This window comes from Vulpes vulpes, chromosome 1 (genome assembly GCF_048418805.1).
Source record: "Vulpes vulpes isolate BD-2025 chromosome 1, VulVul3, whole genome shotgun sequence".
Classification (NCBI taxonomy): Eukaryota; Metazoa; Chordata; class Mammalia; order Carnivora; family Canidae; genus Vulpes; species Vulpes vulpes.
In genome coordinates, this window is record NC_132780.1 from 193,623,274 (window position 1) to 193,641,210 (window position 17,937).

General features: G+C 34.4%; 1 protein-coding gene across 1 annotated transcript in view; it reads right to left on the reverse strand.

Annotated features, from left to right (window-relative positions):
• The window catches only part of SEC63 (SEC63 homolog, protein translocation regulator), a 77,143-nt gene that overhangs the window by 26,532 nt on the left and 32,674 nt on the right, over positions 1–17,937 (reverse strand). The window contains exons 8-16 of the mRNA XM_072738297.1: positions 16,620–16,728; positions 13,996–14,090; positions 13,757–13,889; positions 12,088–12,180; positions 10,511–10,665; positions 8,509–8,656; positions 5,562–5,644; positions 2,458–2,517; positions 2,091–2,264 (exon numbers count right to left, since the gene is read on the reverse strand). Coding sequence (XP_072594398.1) covers positions 2,091–2,264; positions 2,458–2,517; positions 5,562–5,644; positions 8,509–8,656; positions 10,511–10,665; positions 12,088–12,180; positions 13,757–13,889; positions 13,996–14,090; positions 16,620–16,728 — 1,050 coding nt within the window. The remainder of the gene's footprint in view (positions 1–2,090; positions 2,265–2,457; positions 2,518–5,561; positions 5,645–8,508; positions 8,657–10,510; positions 10,666–12,087; positions 12,181–13,756; positions 13,890–13,995; positions 14,091–16,619; positions 16,729–17,937) is intronic.

A 17,937-nucleotide genomic window follows, 5' to 3' on the forward strand; every position in this document is an offset into this window, starting at 1 on the left:
TAAAAGATGCTAATGACTGTATGAGCTTTCAGGGAGTTGTAATCTCTGATCACAGATCACCATAACGAATATAATAACACAAAGTTTAAAATAATTGAGGGAATTACTAAAATGTGACAGAAACACAAACTGAGCAAATGCTGCTGGAAAAATGGTGCTAATAGATTTGCTCAACATAGGGTTGCCACGAACCTTCAATTTGTAAAAAAAATGCAGTATCTGCCAAGCACAAGAAACTAAAGTACAATAAAACAAGGTATGCCCATATTGTCAATTCAAGACTCCAGGTCAATATTTAGAAGGCAATTTTATGTCTATGCACCAGTAATAAACACTGAAGGATGTCTTTTTTAAATGTTACATGCAACAGCTTCAGAAAGTATCAAATACATAACGGTATTTTCTAACTAAAAGTGTGCCATACTTCTGTCACTGGGAAATTACAAAACACCGTTGAGAAAAAATTAAGATCCAAATTAATAAAAATAAACTATGATTATGAATAAAAATACTCAATATTGCGGGGCACCTGCGTGGCTCAGTTATTAAGTGTCTGCCTTAGGCTCAGGTCATGATCTCAGGGTCCTGGGATGGAGCCCTATGTCTGGCTCCCTGCTCAATGGGGAACCTGCTTCTCCCTTTCCAATACCCCCCCCCACTTGTGCTCTCTCTCTCTCTCTCAAATAAATAAAACTTTAAAAAAAAGACTCAATATTGTTAACATGTGAATTCTCCCCACACTGGACCACAGAATCAAGGCAATCCTCATCTAACTTCCAGCAGTTTTTGGTGGAAACGGTCAATCTTATTTTTAAAATGTCAAGGGAGGGGTGCCCAGGTGGCTCAGTTAGTTAAGCATCCTCTTGATTTCGGCTTCAGTAATGATCTCAGGGTCAGGGGATCAAGCCCGAGTCAGGCTCCACCCTCAGCTTGGGATTCTCTCTCCCTCTGCCCCTCCCCCATGCACTAAAATTAAAACACACACACAATTAATAAATAAGTTGAGGGAAATGCAAAAAACCTAATATAGGCAAGATAATTTTAAAGAAGTAAAATAAGAGTTTGAGGACTTATACTAACATATTTCAAAACTTAATATAAACTCACGATAATTAAGACAATGTGTTTTGACCCAAGAATAAACAAATAATCAATAGAATGGACAAGTGAATCCATAAATCGATCTGCACATATATAATTATGGTCACTTTTTTTTGTAACAAATCACTACTGCAATTCTGAGAAAACGATGATGTTGTCAATAAATGGTGCTAGAATAGGTGGTCCAAATCCCTATCTCATGCTATTTGCAATAATTAATTCAAGATGTTATCTAGAGCTAAATATAACATGTAAAAAAGTAATAGCTTCTAGGAGAAAACAGAAAAACATCTCCATGTTCTTTACAGGCATAAGTGTCAACAGGACACAAAAGCACTAACCATAAAATGGATGAAAGACTTCCTTAAAATTAAGTACCATCAAAAACTCATGTTTTGCTTGTAGAAATTTAGAATAGCACAACTTTGGAAAAACAGGCTCTTTCATGGAGTTAAATGTACGCTTCTTTTATGACCCAACATTCCACTGCTAGGTACATACCCAAGAAAAATGAATGTCCACAAAATGACATGTATATGAATAAGCACAGCATTTTAAGTGAATAACAGGCAAAACTAGAAAGAACCCAAATGTCCACCAACCACAGAACAGATAAATTGTAGTCTATTCATAAAATGGAGTATCACATACACAGAAAGAATGGGCAGCTGCTACACACAACACAGATAAATCTCAGAGACATAATGCTAAATGAAAGTAGACAAACATATTTCTACTAATGTGAAATTTAAGAATAGACAAAACTAATCTGTGGTAGTAACAGCCAGAAATGTAGGGTATGGAGGTAGATGGAAGGGTCACTGACTGAGAAGGGACACAAATGAGCTTTCTAGGATGCTAAGGTTTTCTATCTTAACCTGGATATCATGGGTTCATACATATGGAAAATTTTAGGAACCATTCACATAGAATTTGAACATTTTAGTGTAAGTATACCTCAATAAGGATAATAACAGTAATAAACTTACACTCCCAACAATTCCATTTGCCTGTTTTTGTTTCTGTTGCTTTGACTGTGGTAAGGGCACAGGTGTAGGTTTTTTTTTTAAAGGCTTCTTTTTTTTTGATTTAGCAGTTTTCTTGGGTCCTTTGCTCTTCTGTTGCCATCCTCCTTTTGTTCTGTTCTTATTAGTATCACCCTGCTGTAAATCACAAATACACATATAAACTCTGAAGTTAGCAATAGTTTCATTTGGAAGTCAGAGTAATTTTGAGATGAAAATGGCTACACTAAATGTTTTCATAAATTGAATTACTCCCCTACAACACTATGAGTCAGAAAACTAAATATTTCCTTCACCAGGAAAGACAGGTAAGAAAAAAATCAGGTTTTACCCCATCTTCTGCTGGCTGTTCCTCTGCAGCACAGATTGACTGTTCCTTTTCAAATACTTCCTAGAGGCAGAGAAAAGAAAAACATAAAGTCTATCAACCTATATTTATCTTTCAAATAAAGCAATCTTCAAAATAGATGACCAATAAATTTTTTAACGGATGACAACTTGATGGGGTGGGGGGAGAACAAGAGACTTGTAGCAATTACTAAATGATGTGTGTAAAGTTAGCAATTACTAAATGACACTTTAGAAGATAACTTCTGAAATATCTCACATCTGTCTTGAATACATTTTAAAAAGTACAGTCTACTTAAATTTACAAATGTCATGACTTAAGATTATATAAACTCATTATAAAGTCAAAAGTATTTCTTAGTTTATTTTTTTATTTTTATTTTTTTTTATTTCTTAGTTTAAAATAACTATGGAAGGGCACATGGCTGGCTCAGTAGAGTGCGCAACCCTTGATCTTGGGGCTGTGACTTCAAGCCCCATATTGAGGGTAGAGTTTACTTAATAAAACATTTTTTAATTTTTAAAAATTAATTACACATATAAATAAATAAAATAGCTAATGGGTAGAGCACCAAGAAAATCCATATAATCTAAAGATATAAAAAATAAAAATAAAGATATGTATCTACCATCCACTTAGTATCTAATCCACTTAGGATCAACATAGAAGGCATAAATTCAGGATTTAAATTCTAGTAAGATTTCAGTGAGAATCTATACTAAAAGATAATAAGTGATGTTGGCTGTGTTTAATAAACTCCCTGGAATTTAATTACTAAAGTTAACAAGTAAAAACAATGATAATTTAGGCTCTAAACTGTTAGCCTAATTCAGGAGTCCACAAACTATAGCCCATTGCCTGGTTTTTAAATAAAGTTTTATTGGAACTCAACATTGCCCATTTGTGAATTCAACAGTTGTTACAGAAACTATGTGGCCTATAAAACGTAAAACATTTACTAACTGGACCTTTATGGAAGTTTGCCAATCCCTAATCTAATTCTACCATCTGTTTCTTTCTTTTCTTTTCTTTTCTTTTTTTTTAAGATTTTATTTACTTATTCATGAGAGACAGAGAGAAAGAGGCAGAGACACAGGCAGAGGGAGAAGCAGGCTCCACGCAGGGAGCCTGACATGACTTGACCCCGGGTCTCCAGGATCACGCCCTGGGCTGAAGGCGGCACTAAACCTCTTGAGCCACCAGGGCTGCCCCATTTGTTTCATTTTTACATTTATTAGCTGGGTTCTAATACTGAGTTACTCTAAGTTCAGTTCATACAAGAACTTGAAGATAAATGCTTGATTCTTTCCCTTGCTCCAGGGCAATTTTGCTTTTTTTTTTTTCCTACCAATTATCCCATTAAGTGTCAACAGCCCATTTTTGCTCATTTTTTCAGGCTGGAGTTCCAAAACATGTAGGTAGTACAAATTTGGATTCTACACCCAATCCTAGCCACTGGCTTTGAGTTTCCTCTTCTTCTAGGGAGGCGCTCCGAATCCAGAGTCCATGACACAAATGCTTTCGTACCACTTGCTACTAATAAAACCAACATCTTTGATTTGATATATCCTACTACAAAGTATGCTTTTCTGACCAGAAGTTTTAGAGATGGACATGCAGAGTATGTTTCCTGCAGATGTTCACAGACCTCAGAGTAGAATAGACTAAAATCTACCACTAGTTGAATATGTGGACTTTTTAAAAATAGAACAGTCGGGGATCCCTGGGTGGCGCAGCGGTTTGGCGTCTGCCTTTGGCCCAGGGCGCGATCCTGGAGACCTGGGATCGAATCCCATGTCGGGCTCCCAGTGCATGGACCTTGTTTCTCCCTCTGCCTGTGTCTCTGCCTCTCTCTCTCTCTCTCTCTCTCTCTCTCTGTGTGTGTGTGTGTGTGACTATCATAAATAAATAAAAATTAAAAAAAATAGAATAGTCAATTAAAAACAAGTTATAATGATAGTTCTAAATTAGGAGGTAACAGTTGACTTGGAGGTAACACATGTTCTAGAAACTAAGAAAAACAAAATACAGGAAACATACACAATGTGACTGAATTTAATGAAAGAGAATGAGAAAAGTATCAGTGTGTGTATATATATATATATATATATATATATATATATATATATATATACATACATACACTATAAAGGCCCAGACAGTAAATATGAGCATGGGGAGAAAGATATGCAAGGATACACACAAGACTAAATTCTGGTCATCTGGGACTGAGACAAGGGGTTTCCTGAGGGAGATGAGTGAGAAAAGGAATCCATGATAGTAAAAACATCATTTAACCCCATGGGAATTCATCCATTAGGATAGCTAAAGTGATGAGCTTCAAAATCAATAATCTCAGAGTGGCAGGACTTTAGGTGATTTTAATTTCTTCCTATAGTTTTCTGCATTGCCTGAATTTTTTTCCCCAGGTAGTATAAATTTTTCATATAATTAGAAAAAAAATATTTTCACTGTAATTTAAAAAATTAAGAATAAATTCAGAATTAACCAAGAAGAAATAGGTAATGAAATTCTCAAAAATAATCAGTAATTAATCTTTGTATAGCACTTTGGAGTTTAAATACTATGCTCACATTACCTTGTTATTATAATGTTTCACAGGGAATTAACAAATCATCACATGAAGAATTAATCTATTTTCCAAGGGTTTTTGTATGTAAAAACTAATGTAAAAAATTATAAAAATCAATTTAAAGTATCAAAACAGCTAATAGGACTTGCAAAATTAGATTTTACCACTATAATAGTTTTGACTTAGAGAATATGTGACTTAAAGTGAGAAAATAAATATAAGAACTTCAGCACATAACTTTTTTTCTCTTTTTCTCCTTGAAGTATAGTTGATACACATTATGTTAGTCTTAGGTGTACAACACAGTGATTCGACAACTATACTCTATCACCTTTTAACACTACTCTAATATATATTCCCTATGCTATACCTTGAGTCTCATGACTTATTCCATAATTGAAAGTCTTCACCTCCTTTTCCCCTTCATCTCTTAACACATAACTCTTTTTAACATATAACTCTTAAAGCATAAAAATAAAAAGAGATTACTTACTGCCATTGTTTGCCTTGTCAATTTAACCAACACTGTAACTAGGGATCCTACTGTGATGTTGTTGCTATCTTCATCATCCAATACTGTAAGATAAGAGTAAAAAAAATCAGTAAAAAATAAAATTCAATTTGGTACTTCACTATTTCAAATATATTCTAACCTTAATAAAAAAAAAGCTTGACTATATAAAACGCTCCACTAGCTGCCTTCAATAACATACTCATTTAATCTTTAAAATAGCTCTATGAAGCATTATTATTTCCACTTTAAAGAAGAAAGTGAGGTTCAAAACTAAAGTAAAATGCCTGAGGTCACATAATGGCTATATTGGCACTGCCAAGTTTCAAACTCAGGTCTTTTAAAACAAAGTACAACATGATGACTATTGTACCCCAACTTTTTTTCATAGTGATATAAAAATCTGTCACTCTATTAAATTGTGTAAACCTTGTATTCATAAGATTTTACCTTAATTATCAATGCCACCCTGCTTGTCAGAAATAAAATAATTAGAACTAGTATTCCAAGCCATATTAAATTTATTTTTTTAAGGCAAGAACTTCAAAGTTTTGTTTATATTAAAAAGCACCTTAAAAAGTTTTCATAATGTTTTTGCAATTGTTAAGACTACATTTGCTACACATATTGCCAAAAACTAATAAACTTATCATTAAAATAAACATTAATGTTGGGCAGCCCGGGCAGCTCAGCGGTTTAGCGCCACCTTCAGCCCAGGACATGATCCTGGAGACCCGGGATGGAGTCCCACACTGGGGTCCCTGCAGGGAGCCTGCTTCTCCCTCTGCCTGTATCTCTGCCTCTCTGTCTCTCATGAATAAATAACTTAAAAAAAACACACACACATTAATGTTAAAATTAATAAATAAAATTACTGTAACTAATCAAACATATCTTTCCTACAAATTTTATCTTTTAGAGTTCTTTCACTGTGTATTTCTGCTTATTTTCTAAGTTTGTTATGTTTCTTTTATACAGATTTAGATTAGCATACTCTGTTCTGGCCTACATTAATACACCACCAGATGGAAAAGAACAGCCTCCAACAAACTAGAACTGCTTTCACCTCCTTTACTAGCTGTGAGGTGCAACAGCTGGGCCTTGAGAAGGATACAATATTCTGGGGTTGCCTGGGTGGCTCAGTCAGTTAAGTATCCGACTCTTGATCTCAGCTCAAGTCATGATCTTAGTAAGGTCTGAAGATCGCATTGGACATGGAGTCTGCTTAAGATTCTCTCTCCCTCTCTCTTTGCCCCTCTACGCCTCTCTACCCCTCCCCAGACCACTGCTCGCTCTCTAAAAAAAGAAAAAAATAATATTAATAAAAGAAGGATATAATATCCTTTCTTCAATCTGAAAGTGTCCATCATTTCCTATTAAATCTGGGCTACACATTCATCAACATTGCACAATTCTGTGTGTGTGAGTACTGCATGTGAATTAACAGCTATAACCATATCTACCTGTCATGTGATGCTTTCAAGTGGAGAAAAAGCCTAAAGGCGATTCTATACAGCCTGTAAGCAGTATGGGAAAGAGATCCATCATCTCTAGCACTGGATCATGCAGATGTCCCTTTCCTGCTTGTCAAATTCTTCTCTTCTCCCTCCATTAACTATATTACTCATATTACACATTTGGATAGCACTGTGAGAATACAATAAATTGTCTACACAAGATGCTATGGAATGGGGGTGCCTGGGTGGCTCAATCAATTAAGCATCTGCCTCCTGCTCAAGTCATGATCCCAGGGTCCTAGGATGGAGCCCCACATAGGGCTCCCTGCTCAGCAGGGAGCCTTCTTCTCTCTCTCCTCCCTGCTCATGTTCTCTCACCATCTCTCTCTCAAATAAATAAATAAAATCTTTTAAGAAAACTCTGCAATGGGATGAAAACATCATGAAGTTTCCCAATGAGACCACAAGGAAATCCAAACTCCCCACCAAAGCAGTCCCGGTTTCATTCCATGCATCCTACGCTCCAGCCAAACTGAAACCAGTTGCAGTTTACCTTACTTCTCAAATATCCTAGTCTTTGAGAGCCATTTCTCCCTTTTCAATTCCATTAGAATACAAACTCAATAAGGCAGAAGCTTTGTCTGCTTCCCCAACACACCTCCTAAAAAAACTGAGTGGCACTCAATAGCTGTTGAATGAACGAATGGCACAATGTCTGTGTTATTCACTTAACCTCTGCCTTGTTCCCTTATTTTGATCCTATGTTTACATCCTATTTCCTCAACTAGACCATAAGCTCTTTATAGACAAATACCATTCCTAATGCATCCTTGTATTCTTGGTCTCACAAGAATGTTCTAACAGGAACTTACTAAATATCAAAACTGAGAATAAAGTTCCAGTGAAGAAATGGAGCAGATAATCTCTAATTCTGCCCCCACTATAAGATATTATACAGCTATTAAAATGGGCACTCACAGGGCAATTCTGTAGGTAGAAAAATGGATTTTTTCACCCCAGCAGAGACAGGTTGAGAAAAACACATGAAATCTGGCATAGAACATGGTCATTTCCAAGGCTTTTTAAAGTAAATTGGGTTTTTTAAAAATTAATTTTAGAGCTAAGCAGCTATTTCTTTAACACTAACAGTATATATTGCAATATCTTTCAGCACATCTAAAAATCTCTTTCATTCTTTGAAAAGTTAAGATATTCCCAAAATCTGAACTACAGAACAGAGGGTTCTCAAGTGTAATCCCATTCTGAGGATAATCAAAGTAAGATTCTGTGGGACTCTATCAGTGTTCTCCAAACTATTAAGCATACATCATAATAGTCCATTCACAGCCAATCTGACAGGTAAACTGTAGTTCTGCAAAGTCTAATTACACATTATGATATTAAATGTTCGAGAACCTCAAGCCACATAAACAAAAGGAAAAAAATGTTCAATAGGGAAATCTCCCACTTACCCTGTGATTTTATATCCATAGTCACATATGGGAAACTCCCAAGGACAGCCATAACCTCTTCATATTTTTCATCTTCAAGGAAGTGCAGTAGACTGTGACGATCTGATTCTTTTAAACTCACCAAATCCTGAATAGTCTTAATTTTGTACTGAATTTTAAAAGAGAGAGAGAAAGAAAATAAATCCCAAAGTCATAGAATTTTTCACAAAAACAAAACTACCATGTTTCACTAAAACAAAATCCAACAACTTTTAGAAAAATGTTAAGATTACACTTGGTACCAAACTTACAATGGTTCTACTTACAATTTTTCAACTTTACAATGCTGCAAAAGCAACACCTTCAGTAGAAACCATACTCTGAACTTTGATCTTTTTCAGAACTAGTGATATTTCATACAATACTATCATTATGTTGGGCAGCAGGTCAGAACCATAGCTCCCAGTCAGCTATGCAATCACAAGAGAAACAATCCATACACTTACAACCATTCTGTACCCATACAACCATTCTGTTTTTCACTTTCAGTATAGTATTCAATAAATTACATGAGACAGATATTCAACATTTTATTATAAAACAGGCTTTGTGTTAGATGACTTTGCCCAACTGTAGGTTAATGTAAGTGTTCTGAGCATGTTTAAGGTAGGCTAGGCTAAGCTATGATGTTTGGTAGGCTAGGGGTATTAAATACATTTTTGACTTAGGATTTTTTCAACTTACGATCGATGGCTTTATGAGGATGTACCCCACTGTAAGCTGAGGAAGATCTGCATACACATTTCAAAGCAAAAGATACAACTTTATAGCATTTCATGGCCTTTTATCCAAAGAAATTCAAATTTAGGATTTTTTTTTAAATTACAAAGTTAATACAGGGTAATTTTTTTAATTTAGAAAAAAATAAAGTCAGGAGAAAAAAAAACTTAGTAATATTCATAGAATCTTGACCCAACCAAAAACAACTGTCATTTGATATGCTCAGTTTGCTGATCCATATTTTCAATTTTAATGATAAAAACCTTTAGAGTATGGAATTTATTTCCATGTACAACAGCATCCTTAGGATTTATAACGATGCAATATTCTCATTTTTATTACTTTCTAAATATAGCAAGTGGTCTGTTATTGCAGTAATATCCATCTAGGCTAAAAGGATACTTAGGAGAGTGTTAATTTCCAGGCATCTGGTATTAGTTACTAATTTTTACTTTCACAGAAGGGATTAGATCATGAGACAGGTGAAATGCCCACTTTTTGATTACACAGTTTTCAATTAAAAATGTGAACAAATTTATAAGGGCAATATAATTACCTGAAAGGACAGAGAACTCATATGCGAATTTCTAATACACACTACATCTACCTTAATATATTATCAAATCCAAAGTCTATTTTCTGCCCACTTTGTCTAATGTATACAAAGTAATGTTTAAAATCTAAAAATTAAAAAAATAAATAAATAAATAAATAAAATCTAAAAATTATAATTTGCTTTTTCTTATATTTCCTCCAGCTTTTTCATTTACACATATTTTTGCCACATCTTAAGATTCATCATCAGATCTTTACTATAGATTGCATTATCTAAATTAGAAGCATCTGTATTTGATCTACTATTTTCTGAAAGCTTAATTTTTTTGTTCCTATTCAACCAATACGCCATTGCCCAACTTTTAAGCCAGGCCTGAAATGACTGGAAAGCATACAGTGCATTTTTACTTTGTACATTTATTTTTGGTAACATACTATAAAGAATAGTTCTAACTGCTAAAATGCACTGACCCTCAAAGTAGTAAAATCACTTATAGTAGATAAAATATAAAACATCTCCCTAACCAAGAAAATGCTAACTGAACCCCAACAGAGATAGTTTCAGTGTTTAAGACATTCTAAACCTAAGAAATTCATAGTAAACACTTTTAGAATCCTTTTTATTCATGTTACCTTTAAGTAACATGACAAACTGCTTAAAGCTGATTTTAAAGTAGCAAAGAATTACCTTTTTATGATTAGAAACCCTCCTAAGATTGTCCTCTTCAATGTGAGGGAGCTGCAGAAGGGGAGACTTAAACTGCTGAAGGCCCTGCACAGCCATCTGGGAAAGCTTCATGCAGTTTTCTAGGGATGCCAAAGTTGGAGCACGAAACTCCCTTTCTTAGAAAGAACAGGAGCAAAAGAAAAAACAAGGCTGGACTTTTTATATGTTCAGGACTATACACTTCATCACAAAAACATGATTCACTGAATATCCTTAAGACCTCAAGTTTTAAGATCATAATGCTGATTTTCCTCCAAAAGTTGTAAGATCCAGTATGGAGATACCTCAAAAAGTTAAAAATAGAACTACCCTATCACCCAGCAATCATCACACTACCAGGTATTTACCCCAAAGATACAAATGTAGTGATCTGAAGGGGCATCTGCACCCCAATGTTTATAGCAGTATTATCAACAATAGCCAAACCACAGAGAGAGCCCAAATGTCCACTGATTGATGAATGGAGAAAGATGTGGCATATATACACAATGGACTATTACTCAACCATCAAAAAGAATGAACTCTTGCCATTTGCAATGACGTAGACAGAGATAGAATGTATTATACTAAGTGAAGTAAGTCAGAGAAATAAAAATACCATATGATCTCACTCACATGTGGAATTTAAGAAACAAAACAGCTGAACATAGGGAAAGGGAAGGAAAAATAAAATAAGATAAAAACAGAGAGGGAGGCAAACCATAAAAGACTCTTAACAATAGAGAACAAACTGAGGGTAATTGGAGAGGAGGTGGGTAGAGGATGCACTAGAAAGGTGATGGGAGGAAAGCACTTGTTATGCTGATTGCTGGGTGTTAAATGTAAATGATGAATCGCTGAATTCTACTCCAGAAACCAGTACTGCATTGTATGTTAACGACGTAAAATTTAAATTAAAAAAAAGTTGTAAGATACCAAAAATATACAAACATGTTCAAATGCAACAATCATTATCAAGCAACAAGCACCGATTTAACAGAAAATCCTTCCATCACCTCCCAAAACTTTATCAGTATCAATAACATACTGACAGCATGCCAAGAACTGACATCAGCTGTAACAAAAAAACCACAACCATTATCTCCTTTAAGGGTCTCCCTTTCCATTATTAACCACAAACTCCCTCATTCTTTTTTTTCTTTCTCCTCATTCTTTTTTCCCTTCATGTGAAATACATGTCAGATGAATTATTATTACATCACTTAAGGAATTATTTCAAACTCATTGTTAAAATACAGAATAACCTAACTCTAAAAATATTCAAAGGAAGGAAAAGGTATCTTATATCTTTACAAACAGTAAGTGATGACAAACAATAAAACAATAAATTCAAAAACGTGAGTTGTGATAAAGACTTTACATAATGGAAAACATAGGAAAGAAGTAAGAAAAACCATGAACAAAAGTGGGAAAGCTGATTCAACGTATATACAAGACAGAATCACTGTAGATACTCATAAATCTTAAAAACTATGAAGTATAATCTGCATATGCCTGCAAGAAAAACTACAACATAATTAATTACATTTCCACCTCACCTTCGCGGCTCCGAGCCATTATTATTAGTTGGCAGATTACATTAACCATTTCTTGAAGTAGGGCAGGGCACTTTTTCAACATAAATTGCTGATCTGCAAAACAAAGGAAAATCTCCAACAAATCATTCTACTCTTATAGTTAAAATACCTTGATCATCTGTGGTGTAAGACCAATACTAAATTTATATGACCTCAGAATTTTACAGGTTGAACGCAACAGTTTCTTCTAAGTAGCACTGTAAAAATCAGTCAGAAAACCTTCGGTTCAGATTAGATGTTTCAAAGGCAAATTTTTAATATAACGGTGGTGTGCTTCATAAATTAACTGTTTCAGAAGAAACAGTCTCAAAGCTTAATCCTAATCTTATTATACTTAAAAACTTTAAGAATCTTCTTTTGCACATAAATTTCTGTAACTATGAATAAATTCAAAGACCAAGATTGGGAATAAATGTTAAGTCAATGCAAAAAGAGAAGGGGGGAAGAAGAAAAGGGGGAGGAAGAGGGAGACAGATTCATTTTTACTGCATATAATGGCTATTAAGATCATCGACTGGAGCTGGTACCCAACTTAAAAAAAAATTGTTCCCTGTTTTTCTTAGATAATTGGTAAAAAATAGAGATGGCTTTATATCTGTACAGAGCATTAGGAAAATCAGAATTACTAGTTAATTTGCAACTCCAATAACAATGCCTAAATAGTGATCCTTCATTCCATCACAAGTATCTTATCACCAATTACTGAGCATCAACTGGCCTTGTTTTCAAAGGCATTTAGTTATATTATTGGCTTTAAAAACGGAGAGAAGAGGAGAAGCTTCATTCAGAAAGAACATTTATTCCCTAGGGATAATAATTTTCTTTTAAAACTTCAAATGAAATAATACAAGTAAAAAAAAAAAGTAAAAAAAAAAAAAAAAAAAAAAAAAGAAATAATACAAGTAAAGAAGAAATGATGACAGTCAAATTCATGACATTCCTGGGAATACCACTGTCCCAAAACACTGCTTTTCTTTTACATATAGAGGGGGCTTCAAGCACTTAGGAAGCTTGCAATAAAGATTAAAGCCTTCATCAGCAACCCCTGCTGGAGGTAGTGGAGTTCACGGAGATAACTGTTGTGAAATCCATTTTTTCTTCCCCTGAAAAGTTTACAAAATCTTTTTAAAAGTCACTAGAAAGTATTGTATATCTGCAACTAGCTAAACATTTCTCAGAGTATTCTCTCACCTTGAAATACTAAATTTTAACATTTGTCAAAATATGATTACTTTTAGATCTTCAAAATATTTGTGAATTATGCAGCATAAAATTTCTTTTTAAAAGGTCCTTGAGCAATTATTTGAGCAAAAAAGAACAGTGACAAAAAACACTATACCATGAGGTCTAATTAAACCCATTGCTTTTGTACCATTAAAACCCTGCAGAGGGGTGCCTGGGTGGCTCAGTTAGTCAAGCATGTGACTCCTGGTTTCAGCTCAGGTCATGATCTCAGAGTCATGAGACAGAGCCTCACCTCAGGCTTATGATCAGCTGAGTCTGCCTGAAATTCTTTCCCTCTCCTTCCCCTCAGCTCGCATGTGCTCTCTAAAATAAATAAATAAAATCTTAAAAAAAAAACAAAACAAAAAACAAAAAACAAAAAACCCTGCAGATATTAGAACCATACCTTCTTCAAGGGTCTCAGGAATCTTCATTCTAGCAAGATGAGACAGTAAAAGAACTCTGGCTTTCAGGCTATACGGACAGGTAAGAGGAGGCTCATTCTTCTTTAGATTAATGCTGCCAATTTCTCTGATTAGCTAGAGGAAATAAAATTAATAAAATAATAAAAAATATGTACTTAAAAAAAGCATTAACTTTAGTACCTATATGCTTGTATCAAGGAATCTGGGAGATAGGTCTAACCTGAGGTATCAGAATATTATCTGTTGGTCTGCTTGTGGCATCTTTGTTATACTGAGGATCAAATTCAGAGGCTCCAGCCAAAACCATGATAAGACCTAAGAAAACAAAAAAATAATATGAAGGTAAATAAATTGTTAACCTATTAATTTCCTCTCCTATAATACTTCATTAATCCTAAACTGAGGCAATTTTCCACTTGCACACAAAGCTAAAAATCATCTGAACTCCACTAACAAGTATTCATTTCTCTCATAAAAAAAGAAACATTTTGCTTTTCTAAATATGTACAAAATTACCTATAAATAGACATATTCATCAAATTAAGGGTCCCAAAGCACTGGATGCATTAAAATCACTTCAAATAGCATCTGTTTCTGTACTTAAGCATGTGTTCCACAGAAACTTTCTATAGGTAATTATTAAGTATCCCATGTGATCTATATAGCTATTATGTGGAAAAAGTGGGACTCCATAGTTAAAAAGGGCTGAAAAACAATGAGTTAAAAAGAGTTTTAGGGTTCCTCACTTCATGACATCTCAGCACCTTAAGTAAACTGAAATACTCTGTAGTTCAGACAAATTTTTATTATGGAACCCCGGAGGGTTTGTGGGAAGTGCTCTTTGACATACACATGATTCACAGCCACATATATCTAGCATTACCCTCATTAGTCTATACAAACTCTTTAACGACTGCTACTATAGTTCATCAATCACACCTTCCAGAAGATACATGCAATGTACTCGCAAAAAGCAGGACAGTACAGAGATTAAAAGAGCATAGACCCTAGAGTTTTCACTCCCTAATTAAATGACCTAGGACAATATCCTTCACCTCTCTGTGGACCTCGACTTTTTCACAGATGTGCCTGACACACAGTAAGCACAGTTATTAATATGTGCAACTTACTACCATCATTATCCTCAAATATTTCATGAAACACCTATTCCTAAAACAACTATACAATAAATGATGCCAACACTAAAGTAAACAAGGATACATAAAACCAAGCCTACTAGAAGCTAAACAATGCTTTTCTAATAGAACTGTGTAAGGCTAAGTGTCACTCTCAGAAATAAATCAGAAATCAAGATCACTGATGCAAAAAACACATTAAAACACATCATAAACTTGAGACATTTTCATAAGAGGGTTTCTGTATTCATATTTCAATTCAACATAAGAGTGATATGTGTGCATGAGGGAGAGTTAACAACCACTTGTTCCTCAGAAATAAAAGATCTGCTCATTCCTCAAAAATAAAAGATTTGTTCACACAGTCGCATGATTCGGAGTCTCTTTCTCATTAACAACAAAAATTAATAAAACTGGCAAATCGAAATTATAGAAAAGTCCATTTTGGTTTTGGAACAAAAGTGTATTCGACAATGAGGCATAATTTAAAACTTTTTAAAACTTGTATCTTCATTTTTTTCCCCCAAGGAGGAGAAGCAGGGTTTGTCTAGGATATGTCTATAATTTCAGAGAGCAGTGATTCTGAAAGGCATAAATGTTAGCTTTACGGAATCAAAGAAAGTACTTTAAATGGAGCTTCTGGGATCCCTGGGTGGCACAGCGGTTTAGCGCCTGCCTTTGGCCCAGGGCACGGTCCTGGAGACCAGGGATCGAGTCCCACGTCCGGCTCCTGGTGCGTGGAGCCTGCTTCTCCCTCTGCCTATGTCTCTGCCTCTCTCTCTGTGTGACTATCATAAATAAATAAAAATTAAAAAAAAAAAAAAAAGATTGCTTAAATGGAGCTTCTTTTTCCATAAAGTAATTCTGAATTATGACTCTGGGAATGAAATATTCTGGCAGTTTTCTTTCAACACACAAAATCTCTATTTATTTTTACTAAGATTAATACAGTATAATGTACCGTTTTAGGGCTTGGGAACCAGACTGCTTGAGTTCGATCCTAACTCTACCACTTACTGTATCCTTAAGCTCAGTTTCCCTATCTATAAAATGTGCTTAAAAACAATAACTTACTTATGAGAGCAAAATAAATCTTAAATGAGTTAACACATACATAATCCCTAGCAATTCCTGGCACACTACACTCAAGAAATGTTAGCTAGTATTATTACAAAATTAACTTATATGAAGCTTTGCCTTAAAATTTCTAGGGGGAAAAATATATATATATTTATATTTCTGTTATTCCCAATTACTCAGATATCTATCTATATATAGATAGATAATTGGGATAATTGGGTAATTGGGAATAACAGAAATACATGTGATAAAGGGTGTTAGCATTTTCCTCAGCTTTAGTTATACGAATGGAGTATAACACTGAAATGAAATGTCTCCAGTTGAATATATATCGACCCCACATGAATGACTCAGAAAGGGTAGCCTAGGTGTCTCAGCGGTTTAGCACCGCCTTTAGTCCAGGGCCTGATCCTGGAGACCCAGGATCCAGTCCCACGTTGGGTTCCCTGCATGGAGCCTGCTTCTCCCTCTGCCTGTGTCTCTGCCTCTCTCTCTCTCTCCGTGTGTGTGTGTCTCATGAATAAATAAAATTAAAAAAAAAAAAAAGAAAACACTAAGGGAGAAAAAATATATATATAAAAAAAGAATGACTCAGAAAATAATATCATGACTACTTAAATTTACTTACGTTTCATATCCATATTTCGGGTTTTATAAACAAAATATGTATAAATCTGTGTTGTGCGTATTAGAATCTGGTCTCCACTATAGCGTATTGAGCGATACCACCAAGAGCCCTAAAACGCAAATAAAAGTGAACAATAAATAAAGTATCAAAACCACAATAAATATTAGGTTTGATGCAGAATATGTTTCTGGCCAAATTTTCTAAATGTTCATAAAACAAGTAACGATACCTGAACTTTAGAACAAATGTTTTGTTACATATTTCAAATTATTTAGCAAGTATTTATACTGCCCAAGACCTAAACAGCAACCTACACCTCACTATATATATATATATATATATATATTTATTCATTTATTTATTTAAAATATATTATTTATTTTAAATATATATATGTATTTTTTAAAACATTTATGTTTCATCTAGAAACTGAAGACAAAACAGAAACCAAAACAACCCATTGCTTTAAAAGCACAAGCTGGTTCCTGACACACACAGGTTGTATTCAATAAATATTTGTTATGTAAGGTCAGGAGCAATTTTACTGTTAATATACTACTTTCATTCATTTGATTCCATACAGCTGGATCCTCACACAACAAGCCTATGATGAAGGCAAGACAACTTAATTATTAGTTTACTATGAGACTCAGGAACTATAAGACCTGAGAGAAAACCACCAGTCACAAATGAAAAGAAAGTCACAAAATCATAAACTTTGTTATGTCCATATTTGAGGTATTATTGCACTTATTTTTAAAAATGAGGTTGCTCTAATATAGGAAGCAAAAGAAGTCACAGAACAATACATACAGTAAGATGATTTTTTTTAAGTGTGTATGTATATAAAATTCAAAGAAAAATATCTGAAAGGGGCACCTGGGTGGCTCAGTTGGTTAAGTGTCCAACTCTTGATTTCAGATCAGGTCGTGATCTCAGGGTCCAAGGGATTCAGCCCTGCACTGGACTCCGTGCTCAGCAGGGAGTCTGCTTGAGATTCTCTTACTCCCTCTCCCTCTGCACCCCCACTCAAAATAAACAAATAAATCTTTTAAAAAAAAATCTGAAAGGGAGAACACCAAATTTAGCTGTGATTATCTCTAACAAAGAAATGAAGTTGAGAGAGGTGATAAAGGAAGACATTCTTAATTCTAAATACATCTGTATATTTCAGTTGTGTTTAACTTTTATTGGGAGGAGCTATATATACTTTAACATACTCAGATGATATCACCTTTAGAAGACCTTTAAAGTACAGCTGAATACAAGATTCTTAAAATTCAAGGATCAATTGATTATACTCTAATACAAATTACAA